This window comes from Vidua macroura, chromosome 29 (assembly GCF_024509145.1).
Source record: "Vidua macroura isolate BioBank_ID:100142 chromosome 29, ASM2450914v1, whole genome shotgun sequence".
Classification (NCBI taxonomy): domain Eukaryota; kingdom Metazoa; phylum Chordata; class Aves; order Passeriformes; family Viduidae; genus Vidua; species Vidua macroura.
The window spans coordinates 2,435,123-2,457,356 of record NC_071599.1 but is presented as its reverse complement, the minus strand read 5'-3'; the positions used below and the strand labels follow the sequence as shown (position 1 = coordinate 2,457,356).

The 22,234-nt window shown below is 56.7% G+C and overlaps 2 protein-coding genes across 14 annotated transcripts; both read right to left on the bottom strand.

The window, feature by feature from the left end:
- Window positions 1–513: 513 nt before the first annotated feature.
- Window positions 514–16,621, bottom strand: LOC128820413 (tropomyosin alpha-3 chain). Of its 13 annotated transcripts, none has more exons than XM_054001174.1 (11): window positions 16,426–16,621; window positions 13,178–13,311; window positions 12,235–12,352; window positions 11,935–12,005; window positions 11,070–11,145; window positions 9,961–10,023; window positions 9,743–9,812; window positions 7,915–7,993; window positions 6,051–6,114; window positions 2,201–2,321; window positions 1,585–1,663 (listed from the first exon to the last, which is right to left on the bottom strand). In XM_054001174.1, exons 1-10 carry the CDS (start codon window positions 16,555–16,557, stop codon window positions 2,244–2,246), a joined length of 885 nt encoding a protein of 294 aa, XP_053857149.1. In that variant the 5' UTR covers window positions 16,558–16,621; the 3' UTR covers window positions 1,585–1,663; window positions 2,201–2,243. The 13 variants fall into 13 exon arrangements, 12 of the variants coding, with proteins under 12 accessions (XP_053857152.1, XP_053857151.1, XP_053857153.1 ...); XM_054001173.1 differs by lacking the exon at window positions 11,070–11,145 and adding an exon at window positions 10,492–10,567; XR_008440895.1 differs by lacking the exons at window positions 6,051–6,114; window positions 11,070–11,145 and adding an exon at window positions 10,492–10,567.
- Window positions 16,622–17,935: 1,314 nt separating this feature from the next.
- On the bottom strand, window positions 17,936–19,211 carry LOC128820300 (uncharacterized). The gene is made up of 2 exons (XM_054000956.1): window positions 18,999–19,211; window positions 17,936–18,634 (listed from the first exon to the last, which is right to left on the bottom strand). The coding sequence occupies exons 1-2, from the start codon at window positions 19,110–19,112 to the stop codon at window positions 17,936–17,938; spliced, it is 813 nt and encodes a 270-aa protein (XP_053856931.1). The 5' UTR covers window positions 19,113–19,211.
- Between the last annotated feature and the right edge of the window lie 3,023 nt (window positions 19,212–22,234).

Here is a 22,234-nt window from a genome sequence, read left to right as displayed (position 1 = left end):
GCAGGGAAACAGAGCATGGGGGTTTTTGGGTCAGTTCATCACCCAAGTTCTTCTGCTGCTGCTCAGGGAGAGGGTCCCTCCCACGGAAACAGTTCTCCGAGAACATCTGTGGCACGAGCCCGCTCTCACGAGCAGCAGCCCTGCTGCACCTGCTGCCAGGTGAATTCCCCCCACGGGCACACAGCCCTCCCCAAAATGCTGTGATGTGGATCTGTCTTCCCACAGTGTGCACTCCTCCAAGGCCTTGCTGACTGTCACACCACTGGAACCAGGCTTTACAGATCCCTCTTTCAGAGCTCTCCAGCAGATTAACACTTGCACCCACCTCAGTGTTGTCTCCAAACTGACTGAGGAACTCATCACCACAGTCCTGCTTTTGCACTCCTGCCCTGGGAAGTGCTACTTACCCTATGCCTGGTCCCACTCCCAAGGGATGGGCACGTACCCCAGTCTTCATCCCCACCCTCATCCCCCACAAGCCCGCACAGTAAAGCTCTGCAGCCAGCAGCCATGTGGAGGGATCAGTTTTTATTTCAAAAGACAGTAACACAATTTTTCAATTTAGTATCAAAACACTGGATATGGTTTTTGTCTCCAGATTGGCCCCAAAAACTGCTACAACCAGGCAGCATGCTCAAACCACAAAGCTACACGCTGCGAGCGTGACATTGCCACACTCACACCTCACAACCACAACACATCAGCAATGCACAGCAACATGGCTTGTACTCAATTAAGACAATAAGAGCAGTCCTGGGCAGGAGGGAAGGCTTGGCTCCCTCCCTCCAGGTAGGCAAAAACACTTCTCCAAGGACACAAGGCTGTTGTACTTAAGTTGTTAAGTGTAACCCAGTGATGAGCAGTGAAGTTTGGTGCATCAGCACTTAGTGAAGGCAAAGTCAGCTCCAGGGTAGCAATGGGTTACAGGGACAGTGGCTTCTCTAAGCCCTTCAGGTGTGGAGGGGAAGGGACACAATCCCTGTGAAGGTTCAATTGTTCAGATGACTGACTTGGCTTAAAAAAAACAAAAAACAACCCCCCCAAAAAAGACACCTTTCACCCAAGTTGTTCCTTCCCAACACAGAGCTACCTTAAAGCTGAAAAACTGAACTGTGCTTTTGGCAAACAGCTCCTGGAAAAGGAAGTTTTCTCAACAGGCTGTCAGCCTAGCCTGGCTACTCTGACTCACAGCCAGAACCATCATATCCATTTCCTGCCCTGCCAAAGCAGGGTGGCCCAGAGCCGATTAACAGAAGGTTAATACCAAATTTTAAAGCCAAGAGCTCTGAAATGTAGCTCACCAGCCTCACACGTTATTTGGAATGTTTATAATGGTTGCTACAAAAAAAGGTAGTTACAAAATGTGTACATCTCAAACATGCTCTCCAAACATTATTGCATTGTTTACTTCCCTTAATGATGCTGTTTGAAGCTCTGCCCAACCTGGTGGCCTTTAACCCTGGAACAAAGGAGATTTGTGTTTGGTCAAGTTGGCAACAGAAAGTAAACTCTGGCCCCAGGGTTAGAGGGCAGCAGCAGCTGGGCTGGCATGGCGTGGCAGAGGCAGTGGCAGGGATCCATTACATCTCATTCAGGTCTAGCAGGGTCTGGTCCAGCATTCTTTGCGTGCAGAGATGCTCCTCTTTGGTGGATTTCAGTTTATCTGGCAGGAACAAGAGTCGAGAGTTACGAATCAGCATCAAACAACGGGGAGTCCTTTGCCAAAGAAAGCTTGTGCCAGCCCCTTCCCCACACGCAGCTGCAGCGATCCTTGGGCTGGAGTGCCTGGCTGGGTGCAGCTGGAAGCTTTGAGGTTACCTGGCTTGTGTGTAGCCCTCGCCTCTCACACTGCTGCTGCTCCCACTCAGTATGGCCACGGTGCACCTTTAGCCAGAGCTCTGGTCAGTGTTTCACATGCAGGCGTCTCTGACTGCAGCCAGCTCTTCCCAGGGCTTCCACACCTCCACAGCTGACACACGTGGCCCAGCAAGGCACCCAAGAGCAACACACCCCTGGAACTACAGCTGGTGGTGCCCCCCTTCCCCTCAGCACAGGGCAGGGATGCCAAGCCCAGCAGCAGGGAGCAGACCACCAGCCCCAAGGGCAGCGGGGCAGGAGCTGGGGCAGTGACAGGCAGAGTGAGGAGTGAGGGAGCTGCACCCTGCCCGACACTACAGGCAGCTGTGCAGTCAATTCTCACATGTTCCTTAAGCCAGGAGGAGAGCAGATCAGCAGCTAGTGCTCTAAGTAGGCTTTACTCCAAAGGTGAGCCCACCCATATCACTGGAGACATCCACACGCTGGGACACTGGACAGACAGGCTGTGGAAAAATGTCCTTTAGGTACAGGCAGGTTCCCAAAGCCACTCCCAACCTCCCCAGGGCCAGAAACTGCACAGAGAGAGAACAGCCTTCCTCGAGCATGAGCAACAGCAGCATTTCAATACTCCCTGCAGGCACCCAGGACACAGCTTCAGGCTGTGCATTTTGGCACTTGCTGTCAAGATGTCTGTGAGCTTTCCCAACCCATTTCAGGGCTCTGTAGCTGCACTGGGGTCAGGCCTGGGAAATTACTGCTGTCCCCAAACCTTCTCAGTTAGGACTCCCCTAAACAGGAATGTACTACAGGTGTGCAGTGTCTCACAGACCACAAGGCCAGTCATTTATTGGTAGAAGCCATCAATCCATGCACCAGGAAATCCTACAGTCATTCAGCTAATAGTAAATTAAGTTGTAGCACTTGACAGGCAGCTTCAAGCAGACATAAGTCTAACTTCAGCCCACCCCTCATTTGGGGGGGTGCAGCTATTCTGGTTCCATGGAGGAGCCAGGCAAGACCCCCTGGACAAGCAAACAAGACTGGTAAAAACGCAGCCAAGTCTGGGGGTGACTTCACCAAGAATAGAGGTTACCTTTATATATTAAAAAAAAAAAAAAAGCTTAAATAAATTACAGGATAAATCCAAGTGCCTCATTAAAAAGCAGCAATTGCATAAAATTCGCAAGTCTGCCAGTCTTAATGATCAGATTTCACTGTGGTCCACAGCACTGGTGGTCGCAATAAGCTGTTTAATGGGATTAGTGGGCCCCTTCTCAGTCACACAGATCATGCAGCATTAACTTCAGCTCATTAGAGAGCAGGCGGTTTTTCTCAAGCTGGCTGTACAGGCGCTCTGCAGCAGCGACAGGATAAGGGAAACAAGAGGAAGAGAGAAAAAGAGAGAAAGGGAAGGTTAGTAGAGCACCAAGATGAGCACATCAAACAAGCTGTCTCCATAATGTGTGCTTTTGAGGACAGCCTGGGCTATTCCCAAAGGTTTGTCTTTCTCTAACTTGTGCTTCAGCTCAGGAAGATCACAGAGGAAGCCAAGTGTGGGCAGAAGTGAAAGTGCTGCCAAAGATGTGCAAAGGCAAAGAAAGGAAGAAGAGACACCAGAAGAGGAGCCTGCAGGCAGGGCTGGGCTGGACCCCAGCAAGGACAGAGATCTGGGATGTGCTTTAAGCCTGTGGAGCACATTGCAGAAACGAGTCCTGCCACAGCTGTACCAGAAATAGCTTCCAGAGGGAGCCACACCACACTGCAGTGGGATGACAGGGTTTGAACAGCAGGACAGGCACACCAGAAGAACTGAGAATGAGAACATCTCATCCCTGGCCTGGAGGACCCTCCTCTGAGAACATGCCTGGTGCCACACTAACAACCCAGTTAGGACTGGAGGCAGCAACTGCTTCAGGTACAGGACAGAGGGACTTTTGGAGCACAGAGCCCTCTTTTACATCTGCCTCAGAACAACTCCATGAGCAGGGCACAAGCTGCCTTTGCAGCCGTGGCTTCTGTCCTTAGAGCCCCACGGAGGTCCAGCAGCCACACACATCCTCGAGCACTCATGTCATCAGCACGTTTGGTCCCTTTCCAGGATCTGTCACTTCTCAGGGCTGGGTGGCCAATGTCCTGCCACACAGCCTGTCAGCCACAACCAGCCACTACAGAGAACACATTCAGCATCTCTCCTGCTCATTTCCATGAGCAGAGTCCTCCCAGCCTGAGAGCTCCAATTCCTGCACTTAAGGGAATTCCAGGCAGTGAAAAAACCTTACACAGCATCTTCCAGCCTGGCAGAAGTGACCAGCACCACCTGCAGTGACACAGTGTGATGCCTCTGCTGGAGGACTGAGCCTAGAGCACAGCCTTGGCCTTCCCTTCTAATCTTTGTACTGTGAGGTCCTAAGACTCTCAGGCACCCTCTGAAGGGGAGCTACACCATTCCTCATTGCTTTCAATCTCGGAATATTTTGCTCTTGAACAAGACCTAGCTGGGTAAAATTGCAGAAAGTGGAGTGGTTTACATGGAGCAGCCAAAGCATGTCACCCTCCCGAGTCTCAGCTCAGTCCCTCCAGTGTAACATCTGCACACAGAGGGGGAAGCTCAACTTCAGCTTCTCTCAGTCTTCAGGACCTGCTCTAATTGCACCTCACTCTGCAGGAGAGGGCAGTAATTTGATTGATTGTCCCTTCTCTTTAAAGGCACCAAGGGACCAAGGCACAGGCAGAGAAGCCAATGATTTTTGACCTACCACAACTGGGAAGTTGAGGGAAGTTGTGGGTACACTGCACCCTGGCCCATGCCTTGCACAACAGCTGCTGTTGCTGTGAGGGATTCTGGCTCCATGCTGGCTCTGAGCAGCCCCAATGCCAGTGCCCAGACCTGAGTGATCCAGGCTGCTCCTGGGTCTCCTCAGTGGCAGAGGATGAGAGTGAACTGTGCTCAGTAGGACTTGGTGCAACAGCTCACAGCTTTCAAGCAAAGATTCCTGCTTGTGTACAGGGACCTGATGATTCACCCACACAAGGTAGCAGACTGGAGTGTTTAGCATGACTAAATTTCCCAGACTTCAGGAACAGCCTCTCCACATAGAAAACCTGTCCAGGTCTGCAGCAGCTACGCCATGTTTGGCCTGCTCCCTTCTCTGCCCAACCCCAGGGCAGCCTCACCAGCTATCCCTGCCACTCAGGGAGCCCCAGGACGTGGGGAGCCCCAGGAGCTGGCCCTCCTGGTCAGTTAACCTGTGTTTGCAGCGCTCCCACATCACAGCACAGCTCACAGTAACCAGCCTGCACAGGCCCAGCAATCCAGTCAGACCAGATGTCTCCAAAACCTCCCAGGGTAACCATTGCATCACCCACCCACATACCCATCCACCACCCAGAGTGGATTCCTTCCGGATGAGTGGGGAAAGGGCCTGCCACAGCCCAGCCTTAGATAACATTCCTGGGAACACCACTGAGCAGAGCAAAGCCACCAGCTCCCCACAGCAAGAGTCAGGATGCAACCAGACCTCCCTGTGAGGAGAGGCACTTCCCAAGGGCAGGCTGCCACCTCCCACCCACTAACAATCACAGAAGGCGTGAGGTTGAAAGGGAGCACTGTGGGTTATGTGGTCCAACCTCCCTGCTCAAGCAGGGTCACCCCAGAGCACTTTGCAAAGGACTGTGGCTGGATCAATCTGGAATATCTCGAGTGAGGGAGACTCCACATTGTATCTGGGCAATCTGCTCAGTGCTCAGTTACCAACAACACAGGGAAGAAATTCTTCCTCATGTTCAGGGGAACTTCTTGGGCATCAGTTTCCATGTGCTGCCTGTCCTACTGCTGGGCACCACTGAGCAGAACCTGGTCCATCCTCTGACACCCTCCCTTCAGATACTGACAGACAATGATGATGCCATCCCTGTTGTCTTAAGAGCTGACAATGGAACACTGGACTGGAAGCCTTCACTTTTACAGAAGCCCTGCCCTTCCCACAGGATCCAGATCCTCAACTCAGCTGCAGTTGGATTACTGAAGAGTTCTGGGTTCTTGCTTTGTTTTTACAGGGCACAGCCACTGCCCCACAGCCCAGGAGAGTCAGCCCATACTTGGAAATTCCTTGAGTGCTCCCCCCCTTCCCCACCTGTCACCAAATACAGAGTGGGACAGGCTGGGGCAGGTGAGTGTGCCTAGATTATCCTGACTGCCAGTGCTATCACGTGGAGACCAGAAGGGCACAAACCTGAGAAAGCCACGGGAAGTGTCCCATGTCATCAGAACTCTGCTCACGAAGGGCTCTTCGGGCACTGTGGCAGATGAACGGATCCAGAAAGGAAAAAGTATTTGACCAACCACCATGAGGCAGCACACAGCGTTTTGAGAGGCTGACCAGTGTTTATCATACCACATCAACTAGCAACAGCACCAGCAGTGACACACGCCAGGCATTCACAGCCCAGTGGCAGTGCTCAGTGGGAAGCTCCATGCCACACTCCTAGAAGGATCCTGCAGCCCCCAGCCCCTGCGTGAGGAGGGGAGGGCTCTGCAGAAGATTCCCTGGCTCAGATGCTCACAACCCTGCTGCAGTGCCTTCTCATTCCTGAAGCAAGAGGCCACACATCCTTCCCCCTGGCACAGGCAGCACCTCACACCCAACCAGTTCTGCCCCAGTGGAGACCAGCCAGAGCTCACACAGTATTTATTGGCTAACGACTATCAGGTGTGTGACCTCCCACTGCAAGCCAGTGTTTGGCAACCAGTGCTGGTGAACACTCCAGAGCAGGCAGGAATGAGGAGTGTCTTCAGTCAGGCACAGCTCCAGGGCCTCCTGCTGCAACCCCCAGCCTCCAGTTTGACCCCATAGGCCCTGTCTGCAAAGCTGCCATCACATCTGGGAGCCAGCGACACACCTCAAAGGAAAATCCAGCGTGCTAGTGAGGTCTGTGCTCCACCGAGGGTGACACCAGTTTGAAGGCAATGCTGAGACAGTTACTCTAAAGCAGCAAGTGGTCACTAGAAACCCATTTCTCAAAAGCAACAGCCATTTATACAGGAACTGTTTTCCTTAAAAAAGGTGACATCATGCTCGAGCAAGAGGCAAGAGAAATACAAAAAGAGCTTTATGGCTCCACACAAGATATGCAGATGAGAACAACATCCTCCCCGCTCCCCCAACACAGAAAGGGCAGCCCCTCAGAGCAGGCTGTGTCTGGCACATCAGGTCACACAGAGGGAGCTTTGTTTGGGACCAAGTGCAGCAGAACTGGGGGGCTGCTGCTGCTGCTTCCGTGTCTTTACAGCACCCATTCCCAGGGATGCCCTGTGCACAGTAACTGGAAAAAGGTACTGGAATTCAGAGTGAGATGAAGAGAGCGTGAATGCCGGGTGCAGATGCAGAACAAGCCACCAAGCAGAGAGACAAATCCAAAGTGGAGTTTGGAACCACTAGACTTATCTGTGTGAGACAGAAGGAGACACTAATTTTAAGAAACGCCTCAGTGTTTGTGCACAGCAAACTCTGCTTAGGGAACTTTGGGACACTCGTGTTAAGGCTCTTCTCTGTGGGGTGAGGACCTGGCCTCTCCTGGGTTAGTGCAAGGACCGGACGGAGCAGTTGTTAGCAGCACCCACTGCAGATCTGAACACAAAGCTGAGGAGCGAAGTTGCAGAAACACACAAGTTCAGCTACTTCCACAGATCAGTTCATGATCTGGCCCATCTCAAGCCTGTTGTGGCAATTCCTAAGGAATCCACCTGAGCGCTATCCACAGCCTCTTCCAGAAGGAATCCTGAGACCATGGCCCAGTGGCTCCAGCAGAAGACAAAGCCACATTTCCTGAGAAAGCCTTTCCCAGTGGGAGTGGGAATTGCACTCAAATTTAAGTCAGAACCCTTTCAGGCCAGCACAGCACTTGGTTACACATGCAGACCACAAGGACCTAGAGTTAGAGGACGGCATGCTGGGGCTCCTTGGGCAGATCTGTAGAAGTAACCTGGACGGCACAGCGCCGTCGATTCTCCAACTACAGAAACCACAGCAAACCAAGCAAGCACTGGCGGTCCAGCCTGCTGAAGCGAGAGGCGAACGCCAGCCAGCTCATATTTACATGGAAGTCATGTCATTCAGGGCGTGGTCCAGTTCCTCACTAATTGCTTTGTACTTCAGTTTCTGGGCATAGAGCTCATCTAGAAGAGGTTTAGGAGGAGAACAAAAGGAAAATAATGAGGGAAGGCAAAGAGTTCTTCCAACACTCTGGGGCGGGAAAAGCAGGATGGTACACACGAACAGAAGAAAATGAAGTTAGATGTGGAGCCATCACGACTCCGTGTTCATCCCCAACAATGAACAGGAGGGTTCCAGCAGCTTCAGGACCAACTGACTGGCAAGTGCCTTCCAGGATTACAATCCAGCTCCAAGGGCAGCAGAGCCAAGCACTCAACCACATCACCTTGTAAAAACAAGCTGTTCAGCTAGGTCAGCAGGAACCAGTGTCAGGAGGAGCAGCAGGGAAAGGCAACTCCATCCACTTAGGGAGAAGCTTGTTACACCTAAGGAGAGCACTGCTAATTGAGGTGCTTTGTTCTCACCTGTGTCTCAATGCAAAGACTGGCTTGGCAGAAGTCAGTCATGTACTAGAGCTGGGCATCAGAGGAAATTCCAATCCTGCAGGATGCAGTGAGGTGGGGGAGCAGACTGGCCACACCAGTGTTCTCCATCAGATAATGGAGTAGACAGGCAGCTCTCTGCCTCCAGGGAGGGGTGGGCCTGGAACTGTGCTGACACATCCCCGAGCCCTGCAGAGCTGGCACAGACAGCTCCAGCTCTGGCTGCCTGGGCTATAGTACAGCTGGGCATGCTGTTAACAGCCTTGCAGAGCCTGGGGAACTTTGTCAGTTGTCATAAACTAGGTCACTTCAGCAGCAAGGCTGTAGACCAGAGCCAACTCTCAATCAACAGGTTTCAAGGGGAGCATGCAGGGATTTGGAGGACTTTTTGCAGTTCCAAATAAAAGCTTGCCCTGGACCATGAGGTGGCTCAGATTGCTGCTTGGCTGCAGTTCTGGAACAGCTCAGCTGACACCGTTGCTATTTCTAGATAATAAACCTCCAGAGTGACTCCAGACAGTAGGATAGTGCTTTGTATCTCCAAGACCTGGCACTAAAAGACCACAAAGGCACACCTGTGGTCAAGGTAGGAGACCTGTAAGGGTTTTGGTTTACCAGCACCACCACTCCAGCCACAGCAATCCAAAAAGAATCTGGCCACAGTCCCAGATTTAAGGGAGGCAGCTGAAACCTTCTCCTTCTGTGGCTTGGGGCAAGGTTCTGCAATGGCTGGCCTCAGGAGTGTTCCTGAAGAACTGTGTGAAGGAATGGGAGGAGGAAAGGAACCCACCCTTGGCACAGGCTGACTACCCCGTGGACTGAACTGCTGGGGATTTAACCTTGATTCAGGACTCACACTGGGGAGTCTGAATCTTCATGGGGGCTGTTTCAAGACTCACTGTCTCCTGTGGTTGACCCCATTTGAGTAGCCAGCACATGCATGATGTTCTGCACACAAGTATGTTACTGTGACCAGTTCTTACAGGTGTTTCTTTCCTATGCCACTCCTAGATGAACTGGATGAAGCTGGAGCACAGGGATCTAGTTACATTCCTGAGGACATCACTACCAAAATAGAGAAGCTATCTAGATAAGGCCAAGTGTCTGGATCAAGAGCTTGAGACCTGCTGCAGCACAGCTGGGGAACTGTTTTCAGAGCAGAGGCACAGGGCAGGACTCTTGCCAAGCCTCACCTTGGAGGCCAAGTGGGGTTATGCTCCAAGTAATGAGGAGCACAGCAGCCTGTCCACTCTCCAGCTGCCTGAGAGATAGCCCTCCTTAGCTTCTCACTCAACACACAATCCTTGGTTTCCTATCCCCACAATGTACCTTCCAGGTCATCAATGGTCTTCTCCAGCTTGGCTACAGAGCGTTCAGCAAATTCAGCACGGGTCTCTGCCTGCCAGACAGAAATAAGCCAGTTAGTGCAACAGCTCTACAGGAAAGGGCACCAGTCCAAGGACATGGAGCCTCCCACCCTTCACATCTCTTCCCAGTCAAGCTGAGGCCAGCTCACCCAGCTGGGCCATCCTGACAGGGTCACTCACCTCTTTGAGTTTATCAGTCAGAATCTTGATCTCTTCTTCATATTTATCCTCTTTTTGCGAGTACTGTGGAAAAGGAGTCAGCAGTCAGCAGCCCCAGATACCTCCCTCTCCAGAGAGCCCACAGCTACAGAGGGCAGCATAAACTCCTCACTGCAGCACACATGCCAACAGAACCTTCCACCTGGGACTTGTTGACATCCTCACCCAAGTCCAACAGGACTGGGTCAGGTGGCAAGTCTCACATCATGCATGGAACACAAACTTGGATGCAGAAAAATTCTCATCTTAACATTTTAACAGCTTAAACATCCTGGCTGATTGAGTCTGCCCCAAGGCAGGGAAGGGCAGCCAGGCTTCCTGCACCCCAGCTTCCATGAACCTCCATGAACCTCAGCCCTCCCAGCAGAGCAAGCACAGCACTCCTGGCTTGCTTAAGACTGCAGTTGAATAATTTCCACCTCAGTGGGTGCTCTGCTGTTTACCCTCCTAGCACAACAGCAAAGTTTCTGGCCCTGGGACAGGCAGCCCTACCTTCTCAGCCTGAGCCTCAAGAGACTTGAGATTGTTGGTGACATTCTTCAGCTCCTCCTCCAGCTCGGAACATTTACTGTGGGGTTTTGTAAGAAAAGGGGGGAAAAAAAAAGGAAAAGAAGAAGTGGGAGGGAAAGACAGGATACAAGAAGTGAATCCACGTGCAGGGAAGATCAGGAAGTTCTTTAGGAGACTGTCTGAGATCAGATGGGATAGGACCCTGCTTTGAGGCACCTGTGCAGAAAGCAAGTTCCCTTTTTGCCTCTGAGCTCATGTTTGAAATATTCTGCCAGCACATGCACGGGGCACAGAGCTGAGCAGTGAGATGTGGACACAGGTTTCTGCCAGACTTGGAGTCTCCAAGGAGAAGCTTCACGTTTAGTGTGCTGTTTGGAGGGAAGCTGTTCTGATGGACACAAGGACAGCCACCACCACGCAGAAAGGGATATTTATGGGCAGAGAAGACAGAATGTTCCAGGAGAGAGCAAGAGAGAGACGCAGTTAAGCTGAGGGGAGGAGCATAGTGAGGAGACCACATGAGTTTTGGTTTAATGGTTCAAGAAGGGAAAGGTTAGTACCTTTTCTTCGGCAACAGACAGACACTTCAAGTTCTGGTCCATCACTCTGATCTGCTCCTGCAGCTCCCGGCAATGACTGTTAGTGACGGTCACACAAGGGCACAAGCCAGGTGGGGACAAGGTCAAAAGGAGCACCAGAACCACACCACCACAGAGCAAAAAAGGGTGTGGGGGGGAAACACAAAAAAGTCATGGTCACAACATGCACATCTGGGCGGGAAGCACAGCGCTGCTGCTGCTGCATACACACCAACTGTGTTAGACAAGGCCCGGAGCACAGAAAGGCCCTGACCAGCTCCTCAAGGATCAGCTGAAGCATCTGGATACATGAAAGGAGCCCAAACACCAGGATTTGTGTCTCTGCCCTGAGCAGAGGAAGCCCAGATTTCTGCTGAGCAGTGCAGAAGCCTGTAGTGGTTACTGCAAATACTTGGAGAGGCCCAGAGACCAGCCTCAGCCACAGCTCTGCCCTCGGCCACCCCATATGCCACTCCAGTCCCTGGCCCAGGAGGCCTCTGCCACTGCAGTACAGGCACTGTGCTCTGTAGCAATGTGAACAATCTTGTGAGTGCACGCACAAAGCAGTGCTGGTGAGCTGAGGAGAGGAAGGCTCTCCAGCCTCCATGACTAGGGAGTGAGCCCATGCAAAGGGGCAGAGTTGTCTCCACCCAAGAAAAATCGCATCTCAAACTCCGTGTCCTAGGTGGAGCTAATCCTGTTTCAAGGAGGGAAGTGCTTTCATTCCTTTCCTTCACAGACCTAAACCCACCCTTGTGCTTCAGGCCTTGTGTAACAAGGTTAGCAATGCAGTGTTAGTTCCCATGCAGAGGCAGACCTGCCAGGTACATGCAAGCACACTACTCACGACTCTGCGAGCTCAGCTCTCTCTTCAGTACGCTCCAGATCCCCTTCAATGATCACCAGTTTCCGAGCAACCTGGAAAGGACAAGCAGAGTCAAGAGGAAGGAGGAGAGTTTTGCACTTGCAGGCTCTGCAGAAGGAATGCCTGCAGGAGCCACTCGAGCTGTCAGAAGCTTCTGGCCAAGCAGAGCACTGATGTGGCTCTGCTGAGAGCCAGGCTCTGCCCCTAGGTTTGCTGTCAGCAGGAAGAGGACTCAAGTCTCCTGGCCCAGGTCAGTCGTACTAGAGCACCCAAGGGTCTCACCTCCTCATACTTCCTGTCCGCCTCCTCTGCAATGTGCTTGGCTTCCTTGAGCTGGATCTCCTGCAGTTCCATCTTCTCCTCATCCTTCAGAGCTCTGTTTTCAATGACTTTCATGCCTCTGCCCAAAAGCAAGCACAGGGAGGAGGGGAGATGTGTGAAACAATCTTGGACAAGCCAGCAGTGCAATGAGTTCCAGAGCATTACCAGCAGTGCCCTGGAAGCACAGTGCTTCTTGATAAGCCACAATTCCTCTGAATGCAGAAGGTGGCACAGGAAGGCTGAGGCCACAGGGCTGATGTGAATGCAGCCACCTCAATTGCTTGGAATTAACTGTCCTTTGGAACATTCCTCCAGCAGATCACTGGGTTCCCAGGCCAAGGGGAGTGCAGTGCTGCTGAGAACAAGCCCAGCTGTCTTAAGGACTCAGCACAGCCCAGTCAGGCACTTCCGCATCTGGAATGAAGGAAGAGCCAAATCTGTCTCTATGGCAGGCCACCAGCTGGCTCAGGCTGCTCACGGTGTGTGCAGGAGGAAGCACATCAGACAGCTGGAAGTGGACCACTCCCCTCTGAATCACAGGCCAGGTCAGGGGACATCTGCCTTAGGGAGCATGCTGGCAGAGGCAGATGGAAGAGAGGCCGCCCCACCAGCAGCCACATTTACAAGGCAATGGTGTCCCTGAACCCATGTATTTCTCCTCCTTTGCAGGCAGGGATGCATTTCCTTGGCACTTCCTTGCTCCCTAGCCTCAGGTTCCAGGACCATCAAGGCCATCAGCAGCCTCAGGTTCATCAGCACTGTTTTAGCTGCTCTGCATAAGCAGGCACTGACTCCCACATCCAGCCTTGATGTGGGATCTCCTCCCCCACTCTGGGAAGCCCCAAAAGTTGATAGCACCGGACCCTCAGTGTTTGACAGAGTGCAAGCAGGAGTCCTTGCTCACCTTTCGCTCTCATCTGCTGCCTTCTCTGCCTCTTCCAGCTTCTGCAGAGCTGTGGCAAGGCGCTCCTGAGCTCGGTCCAACTCCTCCTCTACCAGCTGGATACGGCGATTCAAAGATGCCACTTCTGCCTCAGCCTGGAGGGAGCAGAGGAGGGTACTCAGCCTGGGCAGGTTTAGCAGCTCGGTTAGGGCACCTGAGATCTGCCATGGGGTCAGCAGCAGCACACAGGAGCCCAAAGCAGACCCAGGATGCTTTAGCCACTCTCCCAGAGGCAAGCAGCACACTTAGCTCTGCAGGCTTCTCACTGTCAGCCTGCACTGCTCTGAGTTTAAGCCATAAACACCAAGGAGATGACTTGCACCAAGGGCTGCCTCTGCAGCTGCCAGGATCCTGCCAGGCCATTCATCAGGCCCTGTTTATCCACCAGGCCAGAGCGTGGTGACAGCTGCCACTTAGCAGAGAGTCAGTTTACTGCTGTGATCTGGACATGAGCGTTGCTTGAGGCAAACCCTCTCACCCAGCAAGGTGAGAAGGATTAACATGTTCAGGGATGTGCCAAGCTGTACTGGGTGCTGGCAAGCTGGGCTGGTCACAGGTGCTGCCCAGCCCCAGGGCTTGTTGCTGCAGAGCCCACAGCCCCAGCAGAGAGCCTGCAGTGCTTGAGGCTTCCTTCCTCCCAGCAACTCACTAACAATCCAGAGAAGGAGCAAAAGCCTTCTCCAGTCTTGAGACAGGTCGAGGAGGCTGTTCCCCAGCAATAGCTGCCTTGGTTCAGTCACACACATTGGGAGCTGGTGAAACTGCTGACAGCCTGCAGACATTTGCCAGAAGTGTGACTGAGGCTTTAAAGAAGTGGCACAGATCAGAGGCCATCCCACCCCCCAACCACTGCAATCCATGTCTTAGTCAGCCTTCAAAGAGGCCACAAGGTACAAGCCAGCCCCCATGGCGCTGTGCTGGCAACAGAGATGGTGGGGAACACACACCATGCAGCTTTGTGCTCAGTTCATCACTCGTGTGGCAGAGTATCACCCTGTGGCTTGCTCCAGCATTGAGTCAGGACACAGCCAGGGCAGATACAGAGGACAGGAACTGCCCTTCAGTGCTGCTGAAAACAAAGCACCTCAAGGCCAAGGATGAAAATCCCTTCGGTGGCACTCCTCTTCTGGATGAGACCCAGATTAAACAGTCAACTCGAGATTCGCTGCAATCTTTTTGGGACCCTGGGGGCATGACCTGATTGGCTGTGAGGCCCCTGCTTACAGCCACATCCACTCCAGCCAAAGCCCAGGGGAGCCCAGATGCTTTAGGGACTCTGGCATCCCACTGGAGCCCCCGGGGGAGTCCAGAATCCTGCTCCCCAACAGCATTACAAAGGCAGGCAGGAGTGCAGCCATTCCAGGGCAGCACTGTGATCTTCTGCAGAGACCCGGGCACAGGCACATGCCACACGAACACGAAATACCCCAGCTGCACATAACAAAGCACCCTTCCCTGCCACACCGTGCCCGAGGAAGGAGGAGCACAGTGATGAAAGGCACCAGTGTTAGAGTGGGGTCCAACACCGGTTGCATCCAGCTCCCAGAGGGGCTGTCCCAGCTCTTCCCCCCACTGGCACTGAGGCTGCCCTGGCAGCTTCCAAGACCAGGCTGGGAGAGCACAAGAGGAGCTCCCACCCGGCTCTGGAGAAGCTCACACCCCTTCGGTGTGGCCCCAGAGCCAACACCCACCCTGCTGAAAGGAGAAGTGGTCTGCCTGAAGAGGAACGCAGCAATACCTTAAACAGAACCAGGAAGGAGACTGCCTGACTGCATCTTTTCCCTATTAAAGGGGCTACCAGCTGTTGAGGTGGAGGATCTCCTTCTTCCTTCTCCCAGGCAATGGAGACACACCAGAACAGTGGGCTTCTGCTTCTTGACCCTCTGAACTGCATCGCTCAGCCCTGACTTCCTGCAGGCAGTGTTCAACCCACCCAAAAACCACCCTTAATTTTGAGGAAGTGCCTCTCCCCTGCTGCAGAAGAGCCCTTACACCTCCTGTTCTGCTGCTTCTCTCTAGATAGAGATGAAACTGTCACGCTTCCCCAGAGCATGGGGTGACACTTCCAGGTGACTCCTCCAGACACTCCTGCCACAAGTGGCACATTCCTGTTACTCCATGCTTCCTTCACAAAGGCAGCCCTGAGCCAGGGAGCACCTGGAGCCCAGCAAATCAAGTGAGAAGCTCATCCAGGCCTTTGGGACTCATCATTGCTGCCCCAAGAGAGTCAAGAGGACTCCCCAGGAGCCGGGGCCAGGCAAGCCCTGGGCACCATACTGGGAGCACTGGTTCTCTCCGCTGAAGGAAGTTCAGGGAGCTGGGAGAAATACGCCTGTACCCGTGACAATGCTGCTATTGCAAGGAGAATTCCTTATGTGGCTGCAAAGAAAGAGCCAGCTGAGGCCTGGGAGTGGCAGGAGCTCCTGCCATGGATCTGGGCAGCAGAGCCCGGTCCATCCCTGGCAGTGCCACAGCGCTGTCACGGACACAGGCTCGAGCACTCGGGCTCCAAACGCAGCAAAAGTCACTGCAAATCCAAGGAGAGCCACGCTTGGATTCGAGCAAGGACCTGCCCCGTGTCACCCCAAAACGCCACCAGCCTTGCCTGTGTCCCAGGCCCACGGGAGGTCCTGCCCGTGTCACCCCATCCCTGTCCCCGGCCTTTCCGGTGCTCCCAGCCCGGCGGTGAGCGAGAGCGCTGCCAGCTCAGATCCTGCTGCCGCTGGATCCTCCCTTTCAGGCACTCCCACCCCAGCGGCTGCCGGTGCCAGGGGCAGCGGGAGAGCCCCGCGGGCCGGGGTCCGGGCAGGATGCGGGGCTCGGGAGAGCTCCAGAGGGCTCCTGCGCTGCCCGCATCCCGAGGGAGCCCGCTCCTTCCTTCCATCTTACCCGCGCAGCTCCGGGCTCGGGGCCGCACAAGATGGCCGGGGCCTCCCCCTCCCCCCGGCCGGGTCCTCCCCCGCCGCTGTCCGTGCCGGGACACCGGTAACAGCGAAAACAACGCCAGGCCGATCCCCCCGGCCCCGCCGTCTGCTCAGCACCACGGGCGGGTCCCAGAGGGAGCCACGGACACAGAGCGAGAGCCCCGCTCCCAGCGGATACCGGCCGGGGTCGGCATCTCGCCGGCACCCCCGCGGCTCGGAACGACCCCCGGCCCCGGGCGCGCCGCCCGAACGGGCTCTGCCCCCGCGCGGCGGCGCCGGCGGTACCTGCTCGCGGTTGCGGCGCTCGGCTTCCACCTCCCGCTGCAGCCGCTCCGCCCGCTCCTCCGCATCGTCCGCCTGCTGCTGCAGCACCTGGATCTTGCGCTTCACCGCCTCGATCGTGGTGGCCCCGGCCATGCTCGGTCCCTCCGCTCCAGCCCCGCCACCCCCAGACACCGGGACCGCGCCCGGAACGGCCGGACGGAAGTGACGTCACTTCCGCCCCGCCCCGCGTTACCGGGGAGATGAGGAGAGGCCGCCGCGCCCGGGGAGTGGCGGGGGCACCGAGACCGGCACCGGCGGGAACGGCGGCACCGGCACCGCGCGGGGGACGCACACCCGCACCCGGCGGGACCGGAGCACCGGCACTGCGCGGGGGGAAACACCGGGACCTGCCCCACGGGCACCTGGGTCCACCGGGACCCGCCCCATATGGGCGTGGGGGCACCGGGACTGGCCTCGTGTGTGGCGGGGACCAGGCACAGCCTCGCAGGGCCCGGAGGATCCAGCCCTGCCCCGCGCAAGCCCCCTCACACCCGCCCGCTCCGTGGCCGGGCTCCGCTCAGCCCCGGGGGCGGCGTTTGGGGTTGGGGCACTGCCACCCCTGGGGAGCCCCCAGACTCTGCCGGGGCCAGGAGCCCACAGCCCTGCGGCTGATCCTGCTCCTTCCTTCCACCCGGGCGCTGGGCTGTGGCCGCCAGGCTCCCGCTCCACTTCCACGTGTGAAATGCCGCCGGTGCACCGGCGTGAGCCGAGGAGAGAACCCTCCCGTGTCGGGGCAGATAATGCTGCGGAGATCAGCGTTCCTCACAGCTCGGAGCGGTGCTCCGCAGTGTCGTGGAGCCCCCCGAGAGCTCGACAAACACATCGCTGAGCCCTGTTACTGCTCTCATTCCCCACTGAGCCTATTCTCAGTGCTCGAAGCGTGTGGATAGCAGGGAAAGGCTCCGGCTGCCTGCCTGAAGCCCTCGGCAGCCAGGCAGGGCCATGCTGCAGGAGCATTTGCCTGGCATGGCACGTTTGGCATGGCGTGCTTCCAGGGCTGAGCTGGGAATTGAAAGGGCTCCGTTGGGCTGGAAGCACCCGGGAGGCAGCTCTGCCCTTTCAATGCTCCAAAACCCCTCCGCTTCCCAGAGCCAGGGGGAAACTCGGAGACCCCCATGGGCCACCCTGGGGGGCAGCAGCCAGGAAAAGGGGCTCCAGCTGCACAGAGAGGGATCCACGAGGAAGCAAGTGAGGATGTGCTGACAGCAGGGAAAATGCCAACAAGGAGCAAAGGGGGGCAAGAAGGGTGCGAGGGCGGGAAAGGGCTACCAAGAGCTCTGCAATGCTGCACTCGACACAAGCCAATTCCAGTGCAGGGCTGGCCACAGGGACCTGCAAGCAAAGCTGCAGGGCGACAGATGTCCCAGGGCTCTGGAGCTCCCAGTGAGAGCAGCCCAGGTGCTGTGCTGGGGCTCGGGCACTTTCCCCACGAGCACATGGGAGAGAGAGGACGGCTCCTGCCTTCTCTGCATCAGAGCTGGGCTGCACCGCCCTGACGCTGGACCCTGAGACATCCCGGACTGCCAGGTCCTGACAGGTGACGAGCGGGGGCCTCATGCCTCTTGGTGGCAGGAGAACGGCCGCTGGGTGAAACCCTGCACCGCTCGCACCATTGTTTTCCTGGAAACAGTGGACAACAATAGCCGGGCTGTGCAATGCTCACGCTGCCCATGAGCCCCCGCCCGCGGCGGGATGAGGGCTCTCCCCTCCTCCTTCTCCTTCTCGGAGCTCGCCTCCACCACCCCCAGCCGTGACTCAGAGCTTCGTGGACCCCATATCCTGCACTTGATGGGCTGCTCGCTGCCCGGCTCTGCCCTCCGGATTTGTCCTTCACAGGGCCGTTCTCTGCTGGACACCTACACAGTTTTACCGGGAGCACACTGAGCCGGACAGGGACTTTCCTGTGTCCCCAGGGCACAGGGAAGGGCTGCAGTCCCACCAGGAAGGGACTTTCCTGTGTCCCCAAGGCACAGGGGAGGGCTGCAGTCCCACCAGGAAGGGGGGCAAGGCAGCACTCAGCTTCCACCCTGCACCCCATACGTACGTCTGCCGCCTTCTTCTCTGCCAGCTCCAGCTTCTCCTGGGCGTCTTTCAGGGCCTCAGAGTATTTGTCCAGTTCATCCTCTGTCCCCTTCAGCTTCTTCTGCATGGCAGCTAGCTCATCCTCCAGCTGGAAGGACAGCGGTGTCACCACAGCTGGACACCACTCGGAACCCCTGCACCCCAAGAGAGCCCTGCCTGCGCCATCCCAGGCTCAGCTCTGCCCCATGGCATCCGTCCTGCCCCTTCCTTGGGACCAGCTCTGCCCCACAGTGTCCACCCCATTCCCACATCCCACCAGCTGGCAGGGACAGAGCCCTGGACAGCCCTCGGAGTGCCCTTGAGCCGTGGGATAGCGGCTGCTGTCGCACTCTCATACCCCAGGCAGAATCTCTGTTGGGTCTGGGCTCAGCAGAGGCACAGCACCAGGCAGAAGAACCCAGCACGGGCAGAAGCAACACCCCTGGGCTGGGGGCTGTGGCTGTCTGCCCTACCTGCTTGCTCCGCTCCTCCGCCTGCTTCTGCTCAGCCTCCGCTTGCTCTGCCCGGTCCAGGGCATTCTCCTTGTCCAGCTTCAGCATCTGCATCTTCTTCTTGATGGCCTCCATCCTTGGTGGGACACAGGCAGCGGGATGCAGACAGACAATGGGTGGCTAGGGCAGCTGTGTTGCCTGTGCCCCACTGACCGTTTATCAGCTCTGCCCAGCACAGTGGCTTTGCCTTTCTTGGGCTGACCCGCCTCCCCACCGTCCCAAAAAGTCTGTGCTCGGGACCCATTGTGTGTCCTGGGGGCTCCGGGTGGTCACAGCCTTATTTGGGCTCCCGAGGACAGCTGGGGCGTTATAAAAAGCAGCAGCAGGTCTGCGAGAGGGGGTCCTGCATTGTTCCAGGTGCCCCCTCCCCCCGTGCAACGGGACACCCTGGCTGGTGCCCCGAGTGCTTCCTCAGGATGTTGAACTGAGTCCGTGCAGCACTGGCATGAAGTCCTCGCCCCCCATTTGCCTTCCTGAGGGGGCTTAGGATGTTTTGGTGGCCCTGGGCTGACATTTACCTCTGCCTGGGGGTGGCATAGAAAAGGGCAAGATCATCCTGGCGCTATTTTGGGAGCAGGGGCTTGGCCGAGAGTGTTTGGCTCTGCAGGGAGCAGCAGGGGAAACTGCACCCAGCACCGGGGGCAGAGCCCCCCAGGAGCCTGCTGAGCCCCAAGTCCAGGTCCAGCTGTGGTGATGATGGTGCTGAGGTGGAGGATGCTGTTGGCAGCTGGAGGAGCAGATTCCCCACGCACAGGGAGGAATTCTCAGGGCAAGTGGTGGCACTTCGTCCGCAGCCGAGGGATTTGCAGCCTCCTCCTGCTGGCCCAGAGGTCCCACTGGTCCCATAAATCAGGTTAGGATCTCCCACGGGAGAGACCCACTGCTCCCACCCAGGGACAGATGTTGAGGGCTCAAGGGGTCAGCACCCAGGGACCCGGGGGACAGAGCTGGCAGCTCCAGATACCCTGGGCAGGGCACTGGGGGAGACAGTGCCCACCAAGGGCCCTGAGCAGTGCCTGCACCTCCATAAATAACCCCCCTCCATGCCAGGGCAGTGGAGGCAGTGCTGGGCACAGGGCCACGGGCCTTTGTATTGCCATCATCCCTGGCGTGAGCGGGGGGACAGGTGGCAAGCGTTGACCCCGCTGCCATCCCAAACCTCCACCAACCCCCAGGACGGCTCTGGGCTCCCCCTCTCAGTCCTGTGGAGATGGACAGACAGGTTTTATTGGGGCAGTGAGGACTACCAGAGGGTGCAGGACAGGGTGCAGAGGGTCCCCCTGCCTGAGACACGACACAGGCAGCATCTGGCCAAGTCGGTGCTGGGCATCCCTGGCGCTGTAAGAATATGTTTGATATTTAGTTGGTTTTCCAATAAAACAACCTAATATCAAACATATCAGACAGAGACAGGGGCAGACGGAGGTGGGAGGACCCGGAGCTCAGCTGCCTGTAAGAGAAAAAGAAGAATACGCTGAGAGCTGGGGCGGGAGTGGTATCCAGGTATAACCCCCGAGGCACTGCAGAGGCAGCACCCAGCCTCACCTCAGTGCCTGGAGCCTGCTGGGCAACTGTGCTGGTACTGGTCTGCTCGGGATGCAGTGCTGGAGCAGGAGGCGTCCTGTGGCTGGGATGAAGCTGGAGCAGGGCAGTGCAGGCTCGGTGTCCTGGCATGGCATGTCAGGGCACACCATGCCATGGCAGGCAGCGCTGGGGCCAAAGGGACCCCACATCCATCACCATCTTACCTGGGCTGGCTTGGGGGGACTCTGCTGTGCTCTGGCTCGGGGGTCGCCTGGCCGCCGTTTATAACCGCGCTCGGCTGCACCGAGCAGAGGGACGTGGCCAGCGACAGCCCTGGCCCTGCACACGTGGCCTCGTTCCCATTAATTACCACCCATTGACGTCCCCCTGCCCCCTCCACGGACCCCCGCGCCCTTGCCGCCCAGCACTGCCGGTCGATGCGGTCGATGGCCCCGCGCCGCCTGCTCCTGCCCCTGGTGACACTCCCTGTCATTAGCAGGGCTGTCAATACTGGGGGGCCAGCCCTGGCCTGTGGGCCCTGTGCCACCGAGGGGCTGCACATGACCCTGCCCAAGGACGAGCCCCATTGACACAGGGGAGTTGTGCCTCACATCCCCTTGCTTTGGGGGAGCTGCTGGAACTCACAGGAGGATCTCTTCCAAGGAGCAGCTGGAGGGGCTGCCTGTCACCCTGCTGCATCCATGTTGAGGATGTGGCCTCACCTATGCCAGGTGACAGAGGCAGGACCTCGACCCACACTGAAGTAGCTGCTGGGACCAGGGTAGTGGTGTCCAACGACAAGGGCACACAGGATATCATGGAGCGCTGGAAGCACAGCCTTCCCATGCCACAGCAGTGCTCTGCTGCAGTGGGACACATCAGCCTTGGGAATGGCACTGGGGGGCTTTGTGGGGGCTCAGGCTTTGGGGGACCAGTGGGACAGGACATGGAGCTGCCAGAATCCAGAGCGCCATGGGAAAGACAGGGACATAGCCTGGCCTTGGGGGTCAGGGGCTTCAGCCCCCTGAAGTGGCAACACGATGAGGTGGCAGTGGGGACAGCAGGGACACACGTGGCAGCAGCAGCAGTGCCAGAGCCGGGGGCGTGCGTGTGGCAGTGGGTGATGTGATGCAGCCCGACAGCCGAGCTAATGAAGGGCTGGGGCGGGGGGTGCCGGGCCGGCAGCCGCCAGCCCTGTCAATAAGCAGAGCCAGAGCAGGCACTGATGGGCCCTGGGGCTGGGAGACACCAAGGTCAGGCACAGGCAGAAGGGATGAGAGGTGGGGGACAGGGCCCTCCCAGCTGGGGAGCAGCCAGGGATCCTGGGGTGCCTGGATGGGACAGGGAGCATTGCACCCAGCCCAGCCAGGTTCCTCTCCCTGCTGCTGCAGGGCTGTGCCACACGGCCAGGAGCACCGTGGCACACGGCACGGCGCAGCAGGACCCGTGCTGGGACAGAGACCCAGCGTGGAGCACCCGGCCTGGTGAGGCATGCTGGCCGTGCTGCCATCTCCTGGCACAGCCATGGGCAAGATGAAGTGTGTAGGATCCAGGGCACCCAGCGTTGCAGGCGACATGTCTGGATCCCAGCCACAGGAATTGTGCTGGGCTGTGTCTTCCCCCCACTGCTGCCCTGGGCTGTCCCATGCCTCACATGCAGCAGACACAGCCTG

Bases quoted from the DNA above. Each gene is read 5' to 3' on its own strand.
- LOC128820300 (XM_054000956.1), bottom strand. From the start codon at position 19,112: ATGGAGGCCATCAAGAAGAAGATGCAGATGCTGAAGCTGGACAAGGAG. The intron at 18,635-18,998 runs GTAGGGCAGACA...CTGTCCTTCCAG, and splicing joins CGGAGGAGCGGAGCAAGCAG to CTGGAGGATGAGCTAGCTGC.
- LOC128820413 (XM_054001174.1), bottom strand. From the start codon at position 16,557: ATGGCCGGGGCCACCACGATCGAGGCGGTGAAGCGCAAGATCCAGGTG. The intron at 13,312-16,425 runs GTACCGCCGGCG...TGCTCCCTCCAG, and splicing joins AGCGCCGCAACCGCGAGCAG to GCTGAGGCAGAAGTGGCATC. The intron at 2,322-6,050 runs GTTTGTGCCCTT...ATTTTTCCACAG, and splicing joins ACTTCCCGTGGCTTTCTCAG to CCTGTCTGTCCAGTGTCCCA.